The sequence below is a fragment of the Gobio gobio genome, assembly GCF_949357685.1.
Source record: "Gobio gobio genome assembly, chromosome: 22".
NCBI classification, from domain to species: domain Eukaryota; kingdom Metazoa; phylum Chordata; class Actinopteri; order Cypriniformes; family Gobionidae; genus Gobio; species Gobio gobio.
In genome coordinates, this window is record NC_137118.1 from 9,664,108 (window position 1) to 9,691,034 (window position 26,927).

Genomic DNA, 26,927 nt, shown 5'->3' on the forward strand with positions numbered 1-26,927 from the left:
CATTCCGCCTGAAAAAAATAGTCCCTGACATAGAGGGTAAACGGCAAGAGAATGTTCCTATATGTAATGCCTGATGCCCTCATCTGATAGAGCTCAAGTAAAAACAGAAAACTGGTGTAATGCGCTGTAATTAAAAAAAATATATATATATTCCCTCACTCACACATATGCATGCTTATATGCTACACAACGCCTTAATTATTAACAGTATAAGTCGAGCGTTATTAAACAGTAGCCTATCACTCGATGAGCATACAGTATCATACCTGAAACTGAAAACGTTTAACAATAAATACCTGAAATAGAAAACTTTTAATAATAATCCCTCTGTAAATTACTTCTGTGGGCTTCGACGTGCACATACGTACAACGCTATATCTTCCGCACAAGAAGACTTTCTTCGACCTGGGAAGGGTGTGGCCTCAAAATTAAAAGTGGATGATGTCAGTGGGAGTCACTCGCTTCGTTAAATAAATAATAAATTGCTATTTTTGCTGAAATGCATATTAATACATGGGACCGTTGCGGAGTGATACATATCCACAGAGGCCTTAGTGCTATCATGCTGATTGGTCAATCGGCTGTGTTCATATTTTATTGAAGGCCATGTAGGGCAATTTAAGCAATTTTTCTTCTCATCATTTATCATTTACTCAATCATTTACTCACCCTCAAGTTGTTCCAAACCTGTATAAATGTATTTGTTCTGCTGAACTCAAAAGAAGATATTTGGAAGAATGTTTGTAACCAAGCAGATCTCCCCCATTGACTACCTGCTTGGTTACAAACATTCTTCCAAATATCTTCCTTTGTGTTTCATTTTTGGGCGGGCTATTCCTTTAACATGTCTTTTGTAACACTGGTAGGCCTACAATTAAAATGTTGAAAAAAATATATTATTGTCGAATGCACAAATGTTTGCATAAGTTACCAGTTGTTACTAAATTACCAGTGTCGACTACATTTAATAAGCATTTAATCTACATCAGTGGATCTCACCCATTGGATTTAACGTCAATATGTATAATAAATGTGCTGAAAATTATATGTTTGATAACATATGAATTAGCTGTGTCTGCATTTACCACGCCCATATAATTTCAGTATTTGATTTGAATGGCATTCATTTATATTTTATTTCTTCATTAATTAAATGTTAACTATTGCTTGTACATCTATGATAAGATATTTGTTTTATAAAATCAATCGGTACGAAAGGAAAGCGATTTGACCTCTAGATTTTTCATGCGTGCTTTCAGCGTCATCTAGTGGCCGTTCTTCGCAATGGCAGTTTTCCAATCCCATCCTGCACCGCGAGCACCGCGCCGACTCCGAGTCCGAGCTGTCTGCTGCCAGGGGCGGACATGTTGGGGCGGCCTGCTGGAGGACAGTACCACACATATTTCTGATTTTACCGGATAAACTGACTGCAAAGCAGAGGCGGGACACCATGGATGCCGTCAACGCTTTTAATCATGAGGTGTGTGTGTTCAATAAGATGAATTGGCAGTAAAATGGCGGTTTGTTGAGCACAAGCGTTCAATGTGTTGAAACGGCCCAAGCCAGATGAAGGCCTCAGTGTTTAAAATGCGCAGTTGTATGCTTCCAGGTTGGATCTAGCATATCTTACGAAACAGTCCTTTCGTAAATATTAGTGTAAATGCTTAGATCTGTGTATTACGATACTTTGAACGCCATAATAACGGTCATAATAATCATAATAGACAGCGTGATCTGCTGCCCACTGTGCATGTTAGTTTCAGCTTTTTGTACGCCGAATCTAACATGTATGAATACACATCTGTGCCAAAGTTATGAGACATCACACAAACTAGTGCTCACGTTGTTTACAGTCTGCGCAGTGTCTGTGTAGCTCCTCTGACATGAGTTCATTCAGGCAAGATCCATAACCTGTCACTGTTATGCCTTTTTTATAACTTTACATTGCTCGCTGGTGGTCGAGGTAAACAATTGTGGGCGGAAATGGTTAAATTGTACAAAATTGTGTCCAACCAAAGAGACAATTAGCAGCATTTTCTTAATGCCCATAACATTTTTGCACTGAAAATTTAATTGTAAATGACAATTTTCTATATTTTCTTTAGCACTTTGAAACAATGTTTTCGTTACTGTGCCTTTAAGAAGTCAGACCTCCGTCTACTGTAGCTCAACATGGTTGTTTATGTCAATATGGGTATTATTTATATGTACATTTTTTAAGTTTAAAGTGTTTATTTTTTATAAGTGACGTGGGTAATTTTTGAAAACGATTGTTTTCAAGCACGTTTTCCCTCACACTTCCTCGTGTGTTATTGGTCAGCCAAATCGTTAGTCCCGCCCAAAAACTCGCGCTATTGGTTTAACCAGTGTTGCTATGCTGGTCATGATGCTTAAATAGAACAACACCTTTTAAAGTTATAGTTCGCCCAAAAATAAAATTATCCCATAATTTATTCACCTTCAAGCCATCCTAGGTGTATATGACTTTCTTCTTTCAAACGAATACAATTGGAGATATATTAAAAAATGTCCACAAGCATTATAATGGCAGCCCAAAATTTGAACCTCAAAAAGGAACATCCATCCATCATAAATGTACTCCACATGGCTCCAGGAGGTTAATAAAGGCCTTCTGAAATGAATCGATGGGTTTGTGTAAGAAAAATATCCATATTTAAAACTTTATAAAGTAAAATATTTAGCTTCCGCCATACCGCCTTACGTATTCAACTTACGAAGAAAGTGTAACGCATCACACAGTTCAAAACACTTACTGCGAGTTATGCTTTTTTCGTAAGTTGAATACGTAAGGCGGCCTGGTCTAAAGCTAGATATTTTACTTAATAAAGTTTTAATAAGTAGTTTTCACCAGGAATTATGCCGTTCAACCTGGTTGTCTAAAAAATAAGTTGAAACAATGCAGGCTTCTGACTAGACAAGACTGTTGCACTTTATAAACAATGTTCTGAAAGTGGCCAAGTCATATCACTGGTTTCACAGAAAAGGCTTAAACTAGTCCCAGAAAAAAATGCATGTTTGAGCTGTTATAACTGAAAGTAACTTAAAATATGTCAGTGGCATTGGTTTGTCTCGAGATGTACACCAGTAATGTCTTTTTCTAAGGCACTTTTAATAAAAGCCACTTAAATGTCCTCATATTTAGGCTTAATCGAAGCCCTTTCTGTGAAACCGGGCCACAGTTTTAAGTTTTTCTGGGAAATCATCAGCATACTTGACTTACTACAGTAGTCTCTGCATAGTAAGCTGGAATACAGAGAAGTATTTTAACCTTGATCAAAGTACAAGCTTTAAAAATGTCTTCCTTTCAGTATAGCAAGTCTGAATGTGCCGTTAAATTACGCTCAACCACGCGATGGTGCTGTTTTTGTAAAACGTGTCATACATTATGTAGAGGCCTTCTGTTCTGTTAATCTATAATAAATCTTTTCTTTTTAACAATAAATGAAACTTGTTTTATTTTTAGAATATAGTGTAAGTATAATTTTGCAGCATATCCCTTACAAATACATAGGTTGGATCAGTTGGTAATAGCATTCTACTTTGATTCATATATATATATATATATATATATATATATATATATATATATATACATATACATATATATTAGGGCTGTAGCTATCGAACATTTTAGCAATCAAGTATTCTACCAATTTTCCATCGATTAATCGAGTAATCGGATAAGAAGTACTTTTTCTTTATTAAAGAGCAATACTAAATATACAAGAGAAAATAAGATGGGTATCTGAAATGAAATTGCATACATTAATATCTGTGAAAACTACACCAATTTAGTGCTTTCAATTGCCATATTATATTCAAAATGCAAATATATAAATAAAAAATAAATTTAAAACTACTATTAACTATTTTATTTACTATTAAACCTACAACCTATAAATTAAAATAATAGTAATATAAATGCCTAAATAGGGCTGGGTTTCGATTCAAATTTCAAGAATCGATTCCGATTCTCAAGATCTTGAATCGATTATCATACAGGGTTTTTCCTGGATCAGAAATGGTCTTCGGTGGTGGCTGACAGACATGGTCATCCATCCATACACACACACACACACACACACACACACACACACACACATAGTAAAAAGTACCCTACCCATGTGATCTGCAAGCGCAATACTGACAATACATTTTAAATAAATTCAAAGAAAGTTTGTAATTTTTGCTTATCTTATTTTGATACCTTGATGTTTGTTTTTGGTCCTAATTTTTACACTATTTACAGATAATTGTTTTGGTATATAATCATGTCAATATTAAAAAGTAGTATTAAAATAAATGAACAAATAGCCTAATTTTCTGCCATATACAATTTCATAAAATTATCAGCTAGCTAATAACAACTTTGTTCTGGGTTCACCTCACTCCAGTCTAAACTAAATGATTTATAGGCTATTTATTTTACTACACATTGTGAACATAAATAAGCTGAAAGACTGTGGATAATTAAAACTAACTCTTACACCCACTCTTGCTAAAATGGTTAAGCACACTTGTGTTCTCCTTTCAGATGTGTTCAGAGTAAATGATTCAACTGATTCGTGAGTTCAGTGTTGGACAGATCAGTTGTTCTAACCAGTCGTTAAAATGATTCGGTTCAAAGGAATCATTGGTTCGCGAATCGGACATTAGCAGACGCGTTGTGTGCGAATCCCGTCTGTTAGAACATCGCAAAAGATTTGTCAACACACAGAAAACACTTCATAACCGGATAGGATTTGTTTCCCGTTTATTGAAAGTATGCTTTATGTCAGCTGGTCAGAGAAGAGTCAACATTTTTTGAGCGCAATTCACACCCAGCGGAAAAGGAAAACATCGACTGATAGCGCCACGTGCAACATGGATTCGGTCTTCCGACCTTTTGACTTTGATTAACGTGATATGTGAAATATTAGAAAGCTAAGAATGCTTATTTTGAAGACAGAGAGCGTGCGAGCGGGGGAGGATTTCTCTGATCGTTCTCTCTGACACTCGGTTAACAAGCGCAGCAGTCATCTACTACATCATTCATAAATCACAATAACTCATCAAATAAGGCTTTGGCGGGACAAAAATTTGTTTTGGCGGCCGCCAATAAAATTTCAATGTAGGAAAAACCCTGTCATAATTCGATTCGATCCGATTTGATCCGATCTGATCTTCGAGATTTAGATAAGTGTTTTTTAAGAAAGCATTTTTTTCCAGCTGTTACCTGAATTACTGGACTGTAGTTATGCAACATATTGATACTATTATTATTGACATTCAACTGCAAATTGATGGAGTATTGATGGTTGCAAAGAACAATCCCCCTTCCAGAGTGTTGATACAACTGCTTTCACAAACTTGCACTGGTGTAGACGACAGAGGACGCAGAGATATATCAGCAGCAGTAGACCAATTATTTAGACGCAAACCTGATGTATTATTAAAAATGACATTAAGAATTGACATTAAGATCGCAAAGGTAAAGGAGGCGCTAAGCGTCACCGTAAAGTTTTGCGCAATAACATCCAGGGAATCACCAGACCCGCCATCCGTCGTCTGGCTCGCCGCGGCGGTGTCAAGCGTATCTCCGGTCTGATCTACGAGGAGACCCGCGGAGTGTTGAAGGTGTTCCTGGAGAACGTGATCCGCGATGCCGTGACCTACACCGAGCACGCCAAGAGAAAGACCGTCACCGCCATGGATGTTGTGTACGCGCTGAAGCGGCAGGGATGCACCCTGTACGGCTTCGGAGGATAAACGCCTGAAATCAAGAGAAACCACAATCTGCCAGATCGCAGCTTTTAGCGTTTCTTGAGTTTTCAAAGATCACATGTTCGTTGTTTTAAAGTCCTTCCACCTCGCGCGAATGCGTGAATTCAATGACGCGGCAAATAAAAATTCACGGGGAAAATGTAGGCCTATTATTAAATCGATCCTCTGAGTTACGGATCGATCTTTAGAAATTAATATGAAAATCGATTCAGAATTGGTGAATCGATTTTTTCAACACAGCCCTATGCCTAAACCCTTGCATTTATGTTGTGTAACTTAACTTTCAAGTTTCAGCTTCAGCTCAGGTATGACACACAAGCCTTTAATGTCTTCTGAAGGCTTTGTGGCTTTTGTAAGAAGCAAACAAATATTGGACACTTGGAAAGGAAAGGAAACTTGGAACAACAGTAGAGATGGGCATACTAGAGATGCGCGGATCAGCTCTAACGTCACCGAATCCGCTGTTAAAAACAATCCACACGTGGCACATGATCTTCTCTGATTTAGACCCACACACCAGATCGTCACATTACGATTTTTCACATTTTCACAGTTTAAGCGCAATGCTATCATAACATATACGCGCACACAACAGTTACAGCTTGTTCTGCTATTTGTTGCGCTTAGCTTTGTGAACATTTTGATGGTGTATTTTGGTGATATCAAGTATATAATGTCCCATTAAATATTTCACATACACATCACAATGCCGGTGATGCATGTGCAAACTCCATTCATGCTGGTTATGTGTTTCGAGTGCTGGTATCTCTTCAGCTGACGCGCAAAGTTCCGTGAACTGTTGCAAATGAAGCTTATAAGCGTTTTAAATGTTCAGCGTCGCATCCTGAAGCTCAACACACAGCTGTCTTCATTTAAAAATAGAGAGACTAAATGATATCACCAGAGCTGAGACCACTCTCTCTCGCATTGCGGTCTCTGGTCTTGAAATGAGCTGAAACCGAAAGTTAAAGAATGACAATCATTCATTGCGTTTTACCGTGAAATGAGTAATTTATTAAATTCATTCTGCGTCATTTATTAAAATCAACACATTAATGATTTATCTCTCATCCACCCGCAATTTTTAGAATGTTACTTTTTATTACTTTCCCCACCTGACCCGCGGATATAACCACAATCCACGCAGTATGCGCCAGTCCTCACACAATATCTTTCTCCAACATGACCGTGTGTAGTTAAATGGATTAAACGAAGGTTGCTTTTTTGAATTCGAGTTACTCAAGGAATCGTTTCAGCCATACTGTCTTCTGTACTGAATCATTACTATATTTGTGGTAATTACATGGCTGAAATGTCATGAAAATAGCATAAAAACAGCAATATCATGGTACTTTTCATGTTCAGTGTAAAAATTATATATATATCAGGTATAGTGCAGGTTGCTTTCACTCATCGACTCCAATGTTAAGCTTTCAGTGTTATATTACCCAATAATAAAGTTTCCATGCTCCATACTTTATTTCAGCCCTTAATTAGCATCGTATGCATTAACATTACTTCATGGCTTCATTGCAGTTGTTCTCCTTGATGGACACCAAGCCTCCCATCTCAAGGGCCAAGATGATCTCCATCACCAAATCTGCCATAAAAGCCATTAAAGTAAGTTGATCTTGCAGTTCAGTGATCACACCCGATACCTAATGCCTGTTGGGTATTTATATAAAGTGTGTGTTTGTGCAGGTACCTCAGAGGTTTCTCATCCTAATCAAAGATACTTTAACATGTATTTGAAAACCTTCCCTTAAATCCTTCCTCAATTGTTTGTGTTTTCCAGTTATACAAGCATGTTGTTCAAATTGTCGAAAAATTCATAAAGAAGGTAGGTGCCCATCTGAACGGAATTCGAATTGGATGGTTGTTGGTTGTATTCATTTACTAAAATATATTTTGTGCACAGTGCAAACCTGAGTACAAGGTTCCAGGGCTCTACGTGGTGGATTCCATCGTGAGACAGTCACGGCATCAGTTTGGTGCAGAAAAAGATGTGTTTGGACCCAGGTTCACTAAAAACATTGTAGGGACATTTGAGAATCTATGCTTGTGTCCCACAGAAGATCGGGTGAGAATATTTTCCATGTTTTTATGTAGAGCTCCTTGTTCAGTACCCTCATTGTATGGTTGAATTAATTTGAGTCGAATGCTCACTATATAGTTCACTTTATGCTCACTATATGATATTCTCCTCCTCCTTCAGAGTAAGATAGTGAGAGTGCTGAACCTGTGGCAGAAGAATGGAGTGTTTAAGATTGATGTAATCCAGCCTCTTTTGGACATGGCGGCTGGATCCACTAGCTCAACAGGCTTTGACAGCGGCCCTGAAGCAGGTAAGACACTGATGTGTAACACTTGCTGCATTTCCACTGTTGGGCCAAATGCAAGCATGCTAGTGCGTGCCAGGGCCAGTCGCGTTTCCACTGTCACTTCTGGGGCTTGATCGAGCCTCGTCGGGGCTTCCTCTGGGCCAACGGCCAGTGTTTTTTGGCCCACTGAATACCTTGGTCCAAAGCGGGCCAGCTCTGGCTTGAGGAGTGGTTACGAACAAAGGCAGAGTTTATCTGAGTCTGGAGACGACAGCGCCATGGGCGCGGATGATTTCATATGCCAGCTAATATCAGCATTAAAGTCATTTTAAAACCATTTTAGCTCAAAACTCACTTTCAGACAGCAGCAAGTGTTTGAAATAACTTCTGTTTGTAATCTGATGGATTCTGATCGCCGTATAAAATGTTGTTCCAGAGAGGCAGATTTTAGTGAAGCACTGCAGAGCTTCTAGCACGACAGTGGAAACACAGCGTGATTTTGGGCTTGGTGCTACAGGTCCTAGGCTATTAGGCCAGCCCGGCCTGTTGAAAGCCCTGGCCCAACAGTGGAAAAGCTGCAATTGTGAATATCACCAGGATATTAAAGGGGTCATGAACTGGCTTTTAAAAAAAAAAAATACTGTTGTCATCTTATGACGTTTGTGTGGTTTTTACATTCAAAAACATCATATTGAATAAGTAATAGGCCATTTTCTGCCTTGGATTTGAGGCTCTCTGAATAAACGGTCGGTTCTGATGGGCGTGCCGCACTGAAGACTTGGAAGTAAACGCCCACGACTAGGATTGGATAAGATTTGCATATTTAATGAGCTTCAGCTCCCCTCAGTACATATGTGGGGATTGTTTTGAAAGCGTCTGGGGAAATGCTCACAGGGTTCGCAAAACGTCTTTACCAAACAAACACATTCATCTGTCATCCACCCGCGATTTATTGGAATGTTATTTTTTTATTACTTGGCCAACCCGATCAGTAAATATATCCGCACATTTTTACTCACATAAGTGTGTTGCACCGTTCCTGTCGGATCCAATATAGAAGGCACAGCATTGTGTTTTAATCTCAATATGTCTGCAAATCCAGTCTCAACCTGTATCTTGTTTACAATCGATTCCGCGGTGAAATGAAGCGAACAAACACGCAATGTCTTGCGCACGTGAGCTGCAACCGGCATGTTTATTTCCCGGTAGCATGACCCGTTTAGCTCCACGAGTCGGTGGGCGGACTTGAGGTGGCGCTTCTGCATTCTATGGTCGACATATTCTGAGATCTCTCGTTTTCTGGGCCAAAAGTGACATTGAAGACATCTATAATATTACAAACAATTTTCTTTTTCCAATAAATGCTGTTCTTTTGAACTTTTTTATTAATCAAAGAACTTACAATTTGAAAAAAATATTAAGCAGCACTAATTTCAACATTTTCATGTATTAAAAGGTTTTTGCTTGTTACATGTAATTTTATATTTTCCTACTAACATATAATAACTTCATTATCAATGTGTTTCTGCAGCATCCCCACAGTCTCCCGTGAGGGAACAAGAGGCTCATCCTGTGTCGACGGCGAACTCGGCCCCAGCAGCTGTGCCTCAGCTTCAGACCTCAGATGCTTTTGCGGCTGTTGCTCAACTAATTCAGTCTTCTCAAGGACAGCAGGTTAGTCGAACGAATAGCACTGGATTTCCTGCATATCGGTTGTTTGCATCTGAAAACCTTGGAATGTTTTCAGCATTAAAAATTTGAAACAAAATCATGAAATCTTGTCGGGATAGTCATATGTTCACTGTTTTGTGAAGCTTCAGCAGATTCTGCAGAACTTTCAGCCGCCTGGGAAACCTCAGTCTCCAGCTGTGGACAATAACAGGAGTCACCTCCACCTACAGGCCCAGGCTGTGACTGCCACGTCCTCCGCCCTCACGCATCAGCACACCCATCCCGCACCACAGCCTGTGGAAAAGAAAGCCACCTTTGACAAGGTGAAATAACAGAGATCAATTGTTTTTGAACTTGCTCTTGGGTATTTAAAAAACAGACAGTACTGCTCATCTGAAAACACAGTGGTTTTGCATGTCATCCATCAACCAACTGATTATGCGCCTCTAAATATATATAGACTGGGGCTGCACGATTTGGGGAAAATATCTAATTGCGATTATTCTGGTTAAAATTGTGATTATTATTTTTTTTTATTTTTACAAATGAAAAGTGTGTATATAACATTTTGTGTTAATATATTAATATATAAGAAATATTACTATTACAATAACATTTTCATTATAAAAAAAATTTAATAGAGCATTTAAAGGTGAACTATGTAGGATTTTTGCAGTAAAACATCCAGAAACCACTAGGCCAGTGTTATATATTTTGTTCAGTTGAGTACTTAGAATATCCCAAATGTTTTCAACTATTTGTAAATCGTGAGAAAATTGCTATTTTAACCAAGGAGCCGGGACTTGTGGGCTATGCGTGTGAGGGAGTCGCCTGTCGATTGCGTCATATCTGCGTCACCCTCGGTCTCCGGTTTTATTCAGTGAAACACTTTACTCTCACTGCATTGTGAACAAGTGTCATTGCAGCCGCCGAGCGAACGTCATAACTTCCTTTTCAACACACTCAGATATATCTAATACGATAAACAGAGTTGCGTTACCTCACACTCAGCACTGGAGAAGAGGAAGTGCCGCCGGCAACCGTGTCATAATAAAAGTCCCGCCAGCGACTATGCCATAATAACAGTCCCGCTCTTCAATCGCTCCTGCGGCCTTGCTCAGTCCACAACACTCGCTCCAGCTCTGCTTCACTACAGTAATGTTAATAATCGCATCCATGAACATGATTTCTGCCCGAGTCCTTTCCTGACTGTTTTCCACCGGCTGTGAGGTGAAGACCACATGTCCCGAGATTCTGCGCTCAAACGTGGCGTCATCAAACTACGCCTTTGTTTTGAACAGGCGACCTCTAGTGGACGGAAAAGTTACATAGTGTAGCTTTAAGAACAAATATAACAATATAATATTTATATTTCACAAAAAATATATGGGTTACCTGTTAATATGCAGACAGCCTATTACTAAAAATCATTAGAAAGGTCTAAAGGATTTATAGTAAAAAAAATATTATTTTAAAAATCTGTGCTTTTTTAGACTGATAGACTGATAGACTTCGATTTGATTTCGCCCTGCAACTCAGTCTGGAAACCTCTACATTCATTTCTACTGCTTCTGTTACACTTTTGCGGGAACCAATCACAGACTGGGTTATCCACCTGGCGCGCTATTGGCGGGTTTAACACTATGACGGATAGAGAAGCAATGGGTCGTTGCCCGTTGATGACGCCACTTGTGGTCTGATTGGTTGAAGGACTATCCAATTGCATACAGAGTCATTTGAATTATGCTTTTTGATCACGCCTCTTGTGCAGTAGAAAATATAGAGCAGACTCCCCAGACCAATGTTCAATCTTAAATTGAGCTTGGTCTGGTGATAGCCAGACAAGTGCTTTTTATCTGTGATATCAATTTCTTGAAGTCTTTAATATAAAATATGAGCCTCTTATGCATCCACTGTGGGGGAAAAACTCCTATACATTGAATAAAAACATATGGATTGTCATATACGTTTATTTAGAAGTATTATTTTTCCTATTTTCTACCCAAAAGTTTCATTCCCACTGGAAGCCAGAGGGTGCCTTCGAGCAGAAACTCCACAGACGCCTCAGAGAAGTAATCGTTTTCAGGAAATCCCTATTGTGAAGCTCGCTCTGTAGCTGAATAAAACGAAGATAGAAACGCTTTGACTGATTAAACATGAAGATAATACTTCTGCGACAAGATATGATGTATTTGAGTTCCTCAAGCCTTCTCGGGTATTTTCATAATAATAAAGTATGCAGTGCTGATTGACATTCTGTGATAAGACGCCACATCAGCTCTACTGACGATATGAAGTGAGTTAAAACGTGTTATTAAACGTATTTTGCTGGACAACAGGTTTATGAACGCTTCGCATTACTAGTTTGTGAAGATGTTTGACGCGTGTTGTTTATTCAAACTTGCGTTATAAGCGACTCAAACTGTCGCAGTCTTTCAGGCGGAGCAGCGTTTACTACTGATCACAGAGCCGCTCTTCACTGACACGCTGGGCATTTATTTATTTCAGTAAAATCGCAGCCTTTGCGCTTTCATAATCGCACATAAGCCAAATCGCGGTTGCGGTTCAATTTCGATTAATCGTGCAGTCCTAATATAGACGATTCAAGAGTTTTATTCAGCATTAAATTGTTAAAAAGTGACATTTATAAGGTACATTTTTTTGTGTCAAATAAATGCTGCTCTTTTTACATATCCCTTCAAGAATACTGAAAAAAAAATGTATCTCAGTTTCTATAAAAATATTATGCTGATAAAACAAAATTTTATCTTTCTCGAGCACCAAATCAGCATATTTCTGAAAGATTTCTAAAAGATCGTGACCCTGAATTCAGCTTTGCCATTACAGGAATAAATTCTATTTTAGTATGTTTTAAAATGTGAAATGGGTATTTTAAATTTTAATAATACTTCACAATATTACCGTTTTTACTGTATTTTTAATCAAATAATTGTGAGCATAAGAGACTTCTATCAAAAACATTCAAAATCCTCACCAGTTTACCAAAATTAGTGTTTATTAATTATATAAAAGTCTGTTATCTTTTAATTTATTTATCTTATTATTATTATTATTTTTGTTTATAGTTTTGTGTGGCAGTTCTTTAATTACAATGGGCCCAAGAAATGTGACTCATCAGGGTGACCCCCTATTTTTTGGAAATATGTTGTTTTGTGCATCCCTAGTGGGCCTAAAGATGTTATCTTGCCTCCTTTTGTTTCAGACACTTCTGGACCGCTTTGACTATGATGATGAGCCAGAAGCTGGTGAGGATTCCAAGAAGGATGAAACGGCGTCTGTCCAACCAACTATGTACGTAACATCTCCTTTACTATATGTTGATACCATATGCTCAATCCTGTGCAGAATTTTCAGTTTCTTTCGTCTGTTTCTGCAGGGGATTTACTGAGCAGACCGTCCCAGGATTTCCTCCAGCCAATCAGATGCAGCACTTTCAGCAACATATGATGACTGTATCACAGCGCCAGCAGGTATGTTACTACAGCCTTCTTATAAGGCAACTTTTTGGGCTGAAATCTCATTTTGATGACATTGTCCTGTAATTGAATAAATCCACGGTCATGTTTTGGTTTGTATTTGTTGCGTGCTCAGGTTGGTCTACCTGCAAATGGACAGGTCCAAGGCTTTGGTCTTATGACCTCTCAACCCTACCCAGGGATGATGCCTCCGATGGGGCAGCCGCACGCAGCTTTCCCTCCTCAGAACGACACCTTCAATCAGCTCATGGCTGGACATCAGCATCAGGTAAAAAATTGTTTTGAAAATTATTTCTTAACTGTTAAGCTGCTGTTGAATTTAATACTAATCCTTGATCATTTATGGCACAGGAAATGATGAATTCAGATGCATCTACCAGGCCTTTCCCAGATGGCAAAAGATCAAGGTCACGCTCCGGGTCGAGGTGCGTACAACAAATTACAGTAACACTTTGTTTTAAGGTGACGTAGTTACACGTTACTACATGTACTTAACATAGTAATAACAGTAAATTATGCATAATTACAAGTAAATAACTATATAGTAAGAACACAGTACGGATTTGAGTAAGTACAGTGTAACTCCGTCACCTTAAAATAAAGTGTAACCCAAATCACCAAACTAATAAACAATATTGCTTCCATTAATTTTTTTTTGTTTCAAGCTGTCATGTCATATTTAAGTTGACTTGAAGTGGAAGTTGCGAAGTGGATTCTTTTCTTCCCTATTGTGACGTATATCCGAGTGAAACGGCTTCTCGATCAAGACGAAATGCAGGGCAGGACTTTTATTCTAGGGCTGTCAAGCAATTATTCGCAACGTTTTTAACGTTTAAACGTTAAACGTTTTTGTTTACAAAATACATATATATGCATATATATATTAGTGCTGGGCAAATGAACGCGTTAAAAAATATTTAAAGGTCCCATGGCATGAAATTTTCATTTTATGAGGTTTTTCAACATTAATATGAGTTTCCCTAGCCTGAATATTGTCCCCAAGTGGATAGAAATGTTGCTCGGTGTAAAACCGAGTTCTGGCTGTCTTTCTCTGCCTTTGAGAACATGACAGGCCAGACGAGCCAATCCTGAAGTCTCCTGGTTTGACGTCCAAGCAGGAACGGTTACCGCCCTTTCCTCCACCCAGAGAATTTGGCACGCCCATGCAAACGCTCGAGAGATCATTGCGTGTGAACGAGTGAATGCTGGCAGTTTCTCAGTGTTTGGATGTACAAATGAAAACAGAAGTCTTTTTTCAGTTCCTTCTGATCTGATCAGTGATTTCTGATGTGTAGCTAACTGTTAATTATTTATTATTCGTGCACACAATGCGGCTTCTCTCTCTCCCGACAGAACGGTGTTTTCGTGTTTTCTTGTGAGTCAGTTTTTTTGTACGTCCTCGTCGCGTCTATCAGTTCTAAAATGTGCATACAGTCATGAGTTTCTGCTCAACATCTTTAGAGATAAACCTCACACACGCCGAAGCTCGGCCTTCAACATCCCCGACCCACAGTACTGCATCTGGCCCACAGCGGAGGCACCAAACGCGGCGTGAGATTAAGCAGAAGGGGGGTAAGCGTGAGCATATCCGGGCTAGCCAGCCTAGCCCCACAATAAACTGGATTACATTCGATTACTGCTGTTGTGTCTTTGTTTGCGCTGTGTACTCAACGCGCGTCACTGACGCTTTTATTTTATTTTAAAAATAATGCTATTATCAACACTTACTTTTAACTCGTTCATCTCGACAGCTGTAATGGTACTTTGCATGTGTTACAAAGTTGGTAATAATGATGAAGACGGACTCTGTGTGACTGGGACTCGTGTTTATTCAGAACTCTCAGATACAAACACAATAAACTCGCGCTGACTGACAGCGCTCTCATAACTCAGTAGTTACTATAAATAACTTTGTTAGCAATCGCTGAGCTCAGTCTCTGGTAACTTACATTAGTGATGTCCGGTTCGCGAACGATCTTTCTTTTGAACCAGTTCTTTTTAGTGAACCGAATCAGTTCACCAAATCGGACTGAATCGTTCTAAACGGTTCGCGTCTCCAGTCAGCGCTGATCCATAATTTACTAAAGTTACTAACTTTCTGACATGAGTGACAGTCCCTCCGACTAGAAATAGACTAATAACCTGAAGTATATGCTGTAACTACAACAGTTCAGACATGCTGAGAACTGATGTGAAGTGAACTCAAGTCCATCCGTCTCTCTGGCAGCAGCTCGTGCCTCGTAGACCTCGTTAAACCACGCCCCCTCCGCTCATTTAAAATGCAAAGATGTCAGCCAATCACAACAGTGGGCGTTTTTACTGAAGTCTCACAGCAGACACGCCTCTTGAAGCAGGGCATTCAGCCACAGGGCAAACAGCAGTATAGAAAAAATGCCTTTTATTTCTAAATTATGACATTTTTTGATGTAAAAGTCATACTAACAATATAAGTACACCTCAGGAAACATTATAAAATAATAGAAAAATGCCATGCCATGGGACCTTTAACGCAGCGTCCGTTTAGGCCTGTCACGATAACTACTTTTTGTTTCGCAATATATTGTCCCAGAAATAATTGCGATAAATGATATTATTGACATTTTAAGACTATTTTATGCCACTGAATATATAATCCTAATATAACAGCATAATAATGCAAGTAGACCTACACATTTTTTACTTCTTTAGATCATGGAAATTAAGGGTAATATATTATCCTAAATAAAATAAAAAAAAAATTGAATAAATAGTAAATAAAAATGTTCCCTTGTGAAGCGGCTTTAACACTCGTCATTCTGCGTTGACATTTATATGTGCGCATTAAACTTTACTTTAGAGTGAACGCTAATTGGGAGTGAATTGCTTGAATGGTGTGTTCAATATTATTCTTAATGAAAAACACAACAACAGAACAGTACAATGACAAGTTCGCTTAAATGGGCACTTTTACATTTAGCTTTGACACTAGGGATCGATACCGATACCGATTTTTTTTTTCAACCGCCTTAGCCGATGACCGATACGGGCTTTTAAACGTAAAAACGCAAATATCGGCCAGCCGATATATCGGTCGATCACTATTTGAAACCAAATCCTTCGTCGTCATATTGTCAGCTCATCACTCTCATGTAGAGCAGCAACTAACGATTATTTTTTCTGCCGACTAATCTTAATGATTATTTTTTTCCGATTAGTCGACTAATCTAACGATTATTTTTCCGGATTAATCTTATGTTTCTTTTTTACTGATTATTGTATTTCAAAGAGGGTAGTGAATTTGTATATTATTTTAACATGAAATCAATGAATGATGACAATATTAATTGTATTTCAGGAAGGGTAGTGTACATAGTATGCCATTTTATAATGAAATATATGAACACAAGAAGCTTTTTAAACATAATATATAATGATACTATTCATCATAAAATGTATACAGAGTAGGACTAATTAGGAAAAGTTGTTTACTATAGTAGTTGAGTATGGTTTACTTATTGATTTGTGTCAATAGTAAACGAAAATGCACTTGTATTTATCTGCAAAAGGTTCACATACAGGAGCTTTCAGCATAGTTTTAATGTATAACTAGTTGTCTATTTTGAAGATACATGTGCATAAACAACGACTAAAGCTGCCAGAAGTTTTTGCCCAAACTTCAAAGACACATTTAAATGATTAAAGCTGCATATCTTAACTTTAATGTTACTTTAATCATGCAAACTACCTATATACAGCATGTTATTATGTATATGTGTTTGGGACAGAGTGGAACCAGGTCGCATTTACAGCAAATATGCAACCCATAATAAATAAAAGCACGAGACGTACTGGGGTCGGAGAAGAACACCGGAAAATGTGACCGTCTGTTGCAATACACACGCCACGGTTCAGCTGCGCGAGACACAACTGGCAGCAGGGTTGCCAGGTTTACACAACAAAACCCACCCATTCGTTACTCAAAACAAGCCCAATCGCGTTCCGGGGAGGTTCTCCGGTAAACATCGTGTTCGGGGGGTTAAATGTGTTGTTGTTTTTTGCAGGGCTGCCTGCTAAAATTCTCATTCCCGGGGCTAAATATCACATAATTGGGATCGCTTCAACACGCGGACATGAGACACAGCCCGCGGCAACAGTGTAGAAGTAGCCCAATTACGCGGAAAAACCGTGGACTTGGCAACACTGACTGGCAGTGTGAAAGCTCTCGCTCTCCACGCGCACAGCTTCTGCTCTGCCACCGCGCGCAGTGTGAAACCGGCGTTACAGAGCGAACAAAGCACCGTTTTTTTCGGCTTCTGTTTAAAGTACTCCCACACTTTTGAATGTCGCGATCTGGCTTTATATGATAAATTAACATTTTCACTATGCCCGGGAGCAGAAGCTGACATTTTTCTAGATCTTCTGTTCTATTCTAGAACGTAAATAATGTGCCGTCGACGCATTGTGACGCGTCGTTGCAGCCCTACTCTCATGATAAATTAAATCTGATTCCTGCTGCTGGTCTGTGCTCAGTTCAGTACTTTATTGTAGAGTCTTTTGTTCCAGGTCTCCTAAAAGAAGAAGGTCTCGGTCCAATTCCCGCACTAGACGAGTGCGTCATCGGCGATCTCGCTCCCGTTCTCGAGACCGGCGGCGTCAATCACCTCGCTCACGGTCTCAGGAAAGGAGAGACAGAGAAAAGGAACGAGAACGGAGACAGAAAGGCCTTCCTCCTATAAAGAATAACACACTCAGTGGTAAGCAAGGCCACTTTCAAGGCTATAGCCTCCAGTCCAGTCCCGATTATGCGTACTTGCCTACTTTAAAATATGCAAAACAGTACTGAACCCTCTTCTGTAAGATTTTGTATCTCTCTTTCAGTGTGCAGTACAACTCTATGGGTGGGTCAGCTGGATAAGAGAACGCAGCAGCAGGACGTGGCCTGTTTACTAGAGGAGTTTGGGCAGATAGATTCAATTAATGTACGTTCTTGAGTATTAGAGTTTTATGTTTAGCTGTTAGCATATTGAGTTTTCCTTAACATGTTGGATTTCGGCACTAAAGTCTCATTTTGTCTCGTCTGATTTTGATAGATGATTCCTCCTCGTGGTTGTGCCTACATTGTCATGATCCATCGTCAGGATGCCTATCGAGCCCTGCAAAAGCTAAGCAGAGGTCCATACAAAGTCAACCAGAAAGCCATTAAGGTATCAGATGATTATTTTATAACAGATTTGATAAAAAAATAAAGCTAAAAAAAAGATATACAATAAAAATATTTATATATTCATGTATATTTCTTCTTATGTTTAGTTTAATATTTATTGTTTTTGAAAGAAGTCTCTTATGGTCACCAGGGCTGCATTTATTTGATCGAAAATACAGTGAAAGCATTTCGAAATATTATTACAATATAATGTATTGGAGGAATGGTCTCTGATCTCTTGTCAGGTGTTCTCCAAACTCATCAGGCGTTATAAGAGAAGACTCAGAGCTGTTGTCTTGGCAAAAGGACGTTGCAAAAAGTATTGAATAAAAGGGGGCCATTATCGTGGCCAACGTGTATAGAGAAAAACATTTATTTCATAATGACCCCCCCATTTTCAATTGTTTTACTTCGATGAAAGGTTAGATTTTTGTGAATTATTATTTATTTACTTATTTTTTATAAATAAAAGGTCAAAAGGATTAACAAAGCAGATTTATTTTTAATAGGCTTTTTTGTTCATATTTACCAAGGGTGCCAATAATTCTGAATAGGGCTGTATATAGGAGATAGAGAGAGAAAGGAGAGAGAGAGAAAGAGATAGACATTGACAATTTTAACCAAAACAATGCAAATTATAAATATCTTTCAAAGTAGAACTTTGTTATAGTTATTTAGAGAGAAATTCTAGAGCTTCTGAAGCATTGTCTCTTTCTAGTAACAGTGAATACTTTAAAGGTATAGTACACCCCAAAATGTACAATATCGTTTAAAAGTTTGGGGTCAGTATGGGGTCCATTTTTTTATTAATTAGTTTTAAAATTTAAACTTAGCAAGTCTGCATATATATTTAATAAAAAATACAGTAAAACGGTGAAATATTATTATTATTAATATTATTATTATTATTACACTTTATTTTAAAATGTAATTTATTCCTGTGATGGCAAAGCTGAATTTTCAGTGTCATTACTCCAGTCTTCAGTGTCATCATACTATTGTGATGATTTTTTGCTCAAGAAACCTTTCTTATTGTTATAAATGTTGAACAGTTGTGCTGCTAAATATGTTTGTGGAAACTGATATTTTTTTTTTCAGGATTCTATTTTTTTTTATTTCTTTTTTTATTAACCCCAAACTTTTGAATGGTAGTGTGTGTGTGTATGAAAAAGTATAATCATTTTTTCAAACTAATTGCGTCACTATATTTCTTCAGATTGCCTGGGCTCTGAATAAAGGTATTAAGGCTGATTTCAAGCAGTTTTGGGATGTGGAATTGGGTGTGACCTACGTACCATGGTCCAAGGCAAAGATGGAGGACCTGGATGTGTTCAGAGAAGGAGGGATGCTGGACCCTGACACTCTTGCACCAGGTAAATATTAGAACTAATTAGTAATGGTTCCTCTAGGCATTGAAGATACACCACAATGTATGTAGGGCTGGACCAGAATATTCCAATATTCGTTCAATGGGTTGATATTCGATTTTCAAATTTGGGATTTGAATATTTGTTGTTTTTTTTCTCACAAATCCGGCATCCCCCTCAACGGTTCTCATTCGTGCTTGAATATGTTTACACTATAAAATCTGGCGAAATAAAATGCTTTTTTTCTTTTCTTACAATTATCTTATATAGCCTAGCGGTTTTTAATAAGATGGACAGTTGAATAGGAACCCAACCTTGTTATACTTAATAACAGGGTATCCGTGGGGCATTAAAAGTCATTAAATGGATTTTTCTGAAAATTAAGGCCTTAAATGGCATTAAAAAGCATTACATTTTATTCTTACAGGCATTAAATGTTTTTAGATAGCCAGTTTATATTGAATATAGCCTTCATAAGAAAGCCCAATGTGATGAAAATACTTATTAACCTGATCTAGCTTCGGAAACCCCCGCTACTGCCGCACGAGCGCGAGATCTTGCTTTCCTGCCACTGCGCAGGCGCACCTCTCTCTGCGTCTGCTGTTCAGTGAGTGGCTGAGAGGAGCAGCGCATTCAGTTGAGGCTGTGCGCTCTGCCAGAGAACAAAAAAACTAGAGCTGCGTCCGAAATCGGATAGTTCTCTACTATATAGTGTGCGAAAAACAGTACACCAACAGAGTAGTACGTCCGAATTCATAGTATTCGAAAAAAAGTCGGCGAAAAGTACCCGGATGACCGACTACTTCCGGCAAGATTCTGAAGTGCGCATACGATGGACACCTTACTATCCCATGAGGCCACGGGAGACGATTTATGAATGGAGGTGAAGGGACGCAACTGACGGTCACATGATCATGACAACATGGCGGGTGTAGTATGTCCGGATTACATTCATACTACATTCATTCATACTAATATAGAACACACTTTTTTAACGGTCGCGAAGTTCGTTCAAATTCAAATGTAGTACCTACTCACATAGTACGCGATTTCAGTCGTGGTGTGGGTTAGGGCTGCTCGATTATGGAAAAAATCATAATCACGATTATTTTTGTCAATATTGAAATCACAATTATGTAACACGATTATTTCACATGACTTTGGGAATGTGTTGCATTTATTAAAAAGACACCTTTCAACAATTCAATTGAAATTTTAACATTTGTTGTACTTTTTGAACTATTAAAATAAATAATATAACATATATTCAAATCAAAGTATAAAAGTATTCAAGTAAAAATGATAACCACAAATAAATAAGATCAACAATATGGTTCGGCTAGATATGCTTTTCAGGTTTTTCAGGTACGTCTAACATTAGTTTTCAGGTACAGAAATGTATCAAATGTAAAATAACATTGCATATTTGAGAGCATAAATTAAACATGAATCCTATTAAACTTACAAAAGCTATTCAGTCAAGAGCAGTGAGTGATGTCCTTGTCTTTTGTTGTTTGACATTAAACAGACGGCAGTAAAGGCTACTGCCCCTTTAAGACCTAATGCTCGGATATGTGTTGTCTTTATCGACTGTATAAAGTTCACTTAAGGCATATACAGACTAGGTCTGCTAGGATACTCATCAAGATGGACTTTGACATACGTTTTGTGTGAGTTTGTCCGTTCAAGAGCAAGACTTGAAAGAGAACACAATATTGGCGTGCTGTGAGACGTGTGCGCGCTTTCGAATGAGTGCACAGAGACACATTTTCTCACAGCGCGCGTTACTTCTCATTCGCGTCTTCTGGCACTACACCCGGGTGATGACGGCGAAAATGACTGGTCATATTCGAAAATATGGCAGCACTCGCATGCATTGAACAAAGTTTACAAAGAGAGAATTATTTGAAAAATATGAAGGGAAAAAAAGGATGTTTACACGGCACCCCTGCTCTCGTCAGTTTTTGTTTCTTTATTAGATTGTCATAGGTCACTCTGTGTTTAATTTTCAAGTGGTTAAACAAATTCGTGGTGTTCCCTTGCGTTGCAGCCACTACCATGTAGCAAATCTTGCACGTAGCATGTTTCTGCTCGTCGTCTGATTCCTTGAAGCCAAACTGTTCCCAGACAACGGAGTTGGTTTTGCCTTTTTTGCTCACCAAACGCTGCTGTAACTGCCCTCCTTCTGCCATCTTTACTCGCGCCGAGTTTTTAAATTCCAGCGGATGATATGCACACGAGTCACGAGACTCACGACCTGAGAGAGTTTGTGGCTTCGGGAGGGGCGGATGTGCGCGTGCGCGTTTCATTCAGAACGCAAGACAAAATAAGAGTGTTCTTGCAAAACTGAACATGGCAAAATAATCGTTTTTTCTCGATTGTACTATTTTGGTGATCGTTGGGAGCCAAAATCGAAATCGAAATTCAATTAATTGCACAGCCCTAGTGTGGGTTACGTGGCAGCATCATGAGCACAGACAGTGCGCCAGAATCAAGTTCTCTTTCGCTCTTTTTAACAAACAATAACACACAGAATTATGCCTAAATGTACGTTTGTCAAGTATCCTCATAAAAACTGTTTTAAATGAGTTAAATAACGTCTTAAATTAACTTTGAACAAATATTTAAAATATACTGTCTTTATTTTTTTCTACATTAATTTGGTGATTTACTGTGGAATTATTACATCTACTGGTGGTTTACTTTTAATTTATTAAAAATGTCTTACAATCGCATACAATTATTTAATGCAGTTGTAATTTTTTTTTTTATTGTAAATTTGTAAATGATTTAGTTTGATTGGTTACAGACACAAATCTATCACACATACCGGTGTATGCAGATTCAAGTATGTCAAAGCCTATTATTCTTAATGAAAAACAACAAAAAAACAGTACAATGACAAACTCCGTTAAATAGTTACTTTAACATTTCGTGTTGAAATCTTGTTGAAACCGCAATCTTGTCATTCAACTCCTCACTCTCGTGATGAATTAAATCTGACTTCTGCTGCTGGTCTGTGCTGAGACTCTCGTTCCGCTCACGCAGTACACTCAGTTTTTAATTGTAGTTAATCTGTTCTCTAACTGAACTAAATGATTTTTACTGCTGTAAAATAGCAAACGACGGTGGGGGCGGAGCCGCGGTGGGCAAGGGATGTTATCTGTGTTATGCCTGAACACTAACACTGACAATCTAAAGGAATCTACTGCGAAATATAGGAGTTTGTTACTGGGACGTAACAGACCTGTGTGTTTTGTATCACTAGTGCATTGTCCGTTCTCTGAGCATATAAGCCCTGCCCGCGTGAGGCGCAATGCTGAGAATCTCGAGATTCCTCCTTTTATTAGAGAGAAGAATATGTTCAGCCCGTTCCCTGCGAAGCTTTGAATATTCGGTGCTGATTACTACCAAAGCTTCGAAGCTCAAAAAATGGTTTTCGGACCAACCCTAAATGTACGGTTTGTCCATTTACAGAGTGGAGAGGGGCTCAGATTGATCTAGAGAAAGCTGAAGAGTCTCAGAATGGCAGACCTGAGGTGGCAAAAGTGGAGGAGACTCCAACTGTATTACCAATGCAGGTAATTCATAATGCCCTGGTTCCTCTTCCTAAAGGTTTGGGTTTGGTCCTTTTTTTATTAATTTTTTCTTTTTTGTTCAACCTTAGGTTCCTCCTGTCCAGCCAATGGGGGCAGTTGGTGTCCCACCTCCAGGATTCTCAGGACCCATGAACATCCCACCCCCCTCATTCCCACCTGGGGTTCCCCCACCCCCGGGCCCATTCATACGGCCAGGCTTTAACCCCATGCAGATGCCACCAGGTACAATACTAGTGACAGTTTTAATCAAAGTTTAATTAATGTTGTAAGAATAAGTGTTTTGTTTTTGGAGAAGGATTGTGCCCTAACATGCATTCTTTGTTTTAGGATTTCTCCCCCCGGGTGCCATGCCTCCTCTGGGCGCCGCTGGGCCTCCTCCACATACAGCAGGGATCGGCATGCCTCCAGGTGGCCGCTCTTTATTGCATACACCCTAACTAATTTTATTTGTATACAGTAGTCTTCAGCAGCAAACCTGCTTAGTTTCTTTGGATTTCCCATCTTGACTGTAATACTTAAGCAGATTTTTCCTCTTTAATTCCTGTAGTTGGCAGCTCAGTTGAAGACCTTTCAAATGATCCATCAGGTATGGGCCCAAGAATCAACAGTGATGGAACAGACGGGTTCAACTCAGGTGGGTTTTAACTTCTACGTCTAGATTTATTCATCAAAAAATATTATTCAAAAATATTAATCGCATCCATCAACATGATTTCTGCCCGAGTTCTATCCCGATTCTTTTCCACCGGCTGTGAGGTGAAGACCACATGTCCCAAGATTTTGCGCTCAAAGTTGCTGTCATCAAACTACGCCTTTGTTTTGAATAGGCGATCTCTAGTGGACGGAAAAGTTACATAGTGCACCTTTAATATTGGCCATTTATCAACAACATCTGCACAGTAACCACATAGCAGCACCCTGGCATCACAGTCATGAGATTTTTATGTTTTTGAATAACCTCTAAAAATGTAATTTATTATGATTAATGTATCTTTGTGAATTCATTTTATTATTTCATTTGCTCCTCAGGAAACCAAGTGCCTCCTGGAGGTCCACCAGGGATGGGCATGCAGTCTCCACCGGGTCTTCTAGGTTCAAGGCCGGGCATGATGCCTCTCCAGCGGCCCCCAGGGATGCCGCCTCCACACATGCAGCGCTTCCCCATTCCACCTCCTCGGCCTGGTATGCCACCCATGCCACCACAGATGATGCCACCCAGGGGTCCACCTCAGATGATGCACCGCGAGCCACCACCTGGGGGCTTCAGCATGCCGCCCCCTCCTCATGGTATGAGGGGCCCCTTCCCCCCTCCCGGACCTCCCTTTATGAGACCGAGCGGACCCAGACCAGACGGGCCGAATGATCACGAGGCGAGGCAGTTCCGAGGCGAGCGGCCCGGGTTAGGGAGGGGCAGGGAACGAGAGCAGGACTGGTTCGGAGGGCGGCGCCCTTTCGGCGAGGGTCGTGGCGGAGAGAGGCCAGAAGTGCGTGAAAGATTTGGAGGCTGGCACGAAGAGCCGGAAAAACCAGGCGGGTGGGACCGAGAGAGGGAACGCAGGGACTGGAGAAGTCCGGATGGAGAGAGGGATCGGGATCGAGGTCGGGAAGGTGAAGAACGGACCAGGCGGTCCGCAGGAAGCAGAGAGAGAAGCACGCGCTGGGACCGAGACGATAGACTCGATCGACTGGGTCTCCCCAACGAGGAACCCAATGAGAGACTTGCAGCGAATACCAACGAGCCCAGTGCAAACTCTACTAAAGAACTTCCTGAAGCCAAGCCAGATGTTCCAGCACCTTCCACTGCAGCCGCAGCAGACTCAAAAGCCTCAGAACCTATAGCAGAAAACAAATCTGCCGAACAAACGCATAAAGAAGAGTCATAGAGGCCTCTTTTTAAACAAGACCATATGAGCTTCTCCCATGTCAGTGCTAATCTTGGATACTGTTGGCTAGAAAGCAAAGTCAAACTGTTGTGGGATGCATATGCATAGGATGCTTGGTTCTTCATCACAAAACAAGTTTTTCAGACTTTATAAAGTGTCATCTGGCAAACGTGGAGCGTTGCCATGTGAATTTAATGTACCACCTCAATGAAGCTTGAATGTTGTATTAAATCTGAAGATAAGGAAAAGAAACAATTAATGGTTTTGCTGTAAATATGCTAACATTACTCGAATAATATTTGTAGATTTTGACTGGCTGTTTTTTTTTTTGTGTTTTGTTTTCATTTTCCAATGAGATCCCTGTTGTTTCAATGACGGAAACATTGACTAAAATAAGATATTAAGACCCTTTTGCTGTAACGTTTTTAACTTAATGTTTACAACATAAAAAAAAAACACAAGATGTTTTTATAATTATGTTTTTGGAGATAGGAACTCCAAATATTTCAGCGGTAGGGAGGTGGTTTTAATAAAATATTTTCATACCAAATGAATGAACTGACTTATATGCAAGTTGTTTGTCTATTTTAACAATTCACCCTAGTGATTTATAAATACTTCTGCCAACTAAGGTTATCAAGTTTAATTCATGAATAAACGGATCACTGTTTGCTGTGCTTTTTACCCTATACAACCAGATTTCCTCTGAATTGTGTAGTTATCATGCGACCCTATTCCTGAACCATTTTTCATGGTTTGAATAGGACATCTATATCTATGTGAATGGGTCATTCCTGTGAAATTAGAGGACAGCTTATGACCATATGTCAAGGTCAAGTGACAGCCATGTGATTTGTCATCATTTGTAATATCTCTTCTATATGAGCATAATACCTGGTATATAGTATAATTGACAAAAATCACCATATGTAGGTTACTTGCTTGTATTATATGCATGTGAGGCATTATAATACATCTACCCCTGGTTTTACAGACAAGGCTTAAGCTAGTTCCAGACGAATCTTGATCTGAAATATCTTAAAGGGATAGTTCACCCAAAAATGAAAATTAGCCCATGATTTACTCACCCTCAAGTCATCCTAGGTGTATATGAAAGTTTCGGCCGACCGCCTTCCGTGTTCAACTTATGGAAAAAGTGTTGAAAGGTCCGCTCTTCATGACGTCACGTACGCATCTTGAGTTTCACTTTCAACACTTTACCACGGAAGGCGATCTGGAACTTTACTTTATAAAGTTTTAAATATGGATATTTTTCTTACACAAACGCATCGATTCGCTTCAGAAGGCCTTTATTAACACCCGGAGCCGCGTGGAGCACGTTATTCGATGGACAGGTGCATTTTTTGATGGACTTCAAAAACAGAGCAACTATTACTGCTATTATAATGCTTGGATTAGCCTGGACTTTTTTAAATGTAACTCAGATTATATTCGTCTGAAAGAAGAATGTCATATACACCTAGGATGACTTGAGGGTGAGTAAATCATGGGCTAATTTTAATTTTTGGTTGAACTATCCCTTTAAAATATGTCCGTACATTGTTTTGTCTCAAGATGCACACCAGTAATTGTTTTTTTCTAGGATTAGGATTTTTCTCTATG

General features: G+C 39.2%; 1 protein-coding gene across 1 annotated transcript; it reads left to right on the forward strand.

The window, feature by feature from the left end:
• Positions 1 to 1,333: 1,333 nt before the first annotated feature.
• scaf4a (SR-related CTD-associated factor 4a) lies at positions 1,334 to 25,996 on the forward strand. Its single transcript, XM_079804818.1, has 20 exons — positions 1,334 to 1,480; positions 7,321 to 7,404; positions 7,580 to 7,624; positions 7,703 to 7,864; positions 8,000 to 8,129; positions 9,637 to 9,779; positions 9,920 to 10,099; positions 13,000 to 13,088; positions 13,174 to 13,267; positions 13,389 to 13,541; positions 13,625 to 13,698; positions 17,816 to 18,006; positions 18,131 to 18,231; positions 18,343 to 18,456; positions 19,672 to 19,828; positions 23,300 to 23,403; positions 23,490 to 23,643; positions 23,749 to 23,829; positions 23,969 to 24,055; positions 24,451 to 25,996. Exons 1-20 carry the CDS (start codon positions 1,451 to 1,453, stop codon positions 25,302 to 25,304), a joined length of 3,027 nt encoding a protein of 1,008 aa, XP_079660944.1. The 5' UTR covers positions 1,334 to 1,450; the 3' UTR covers positions 25,305 to 25,996.
• The last annotated feature ends 931 nt before the right edge of the window (positions 25,997 to 26,927 follow it).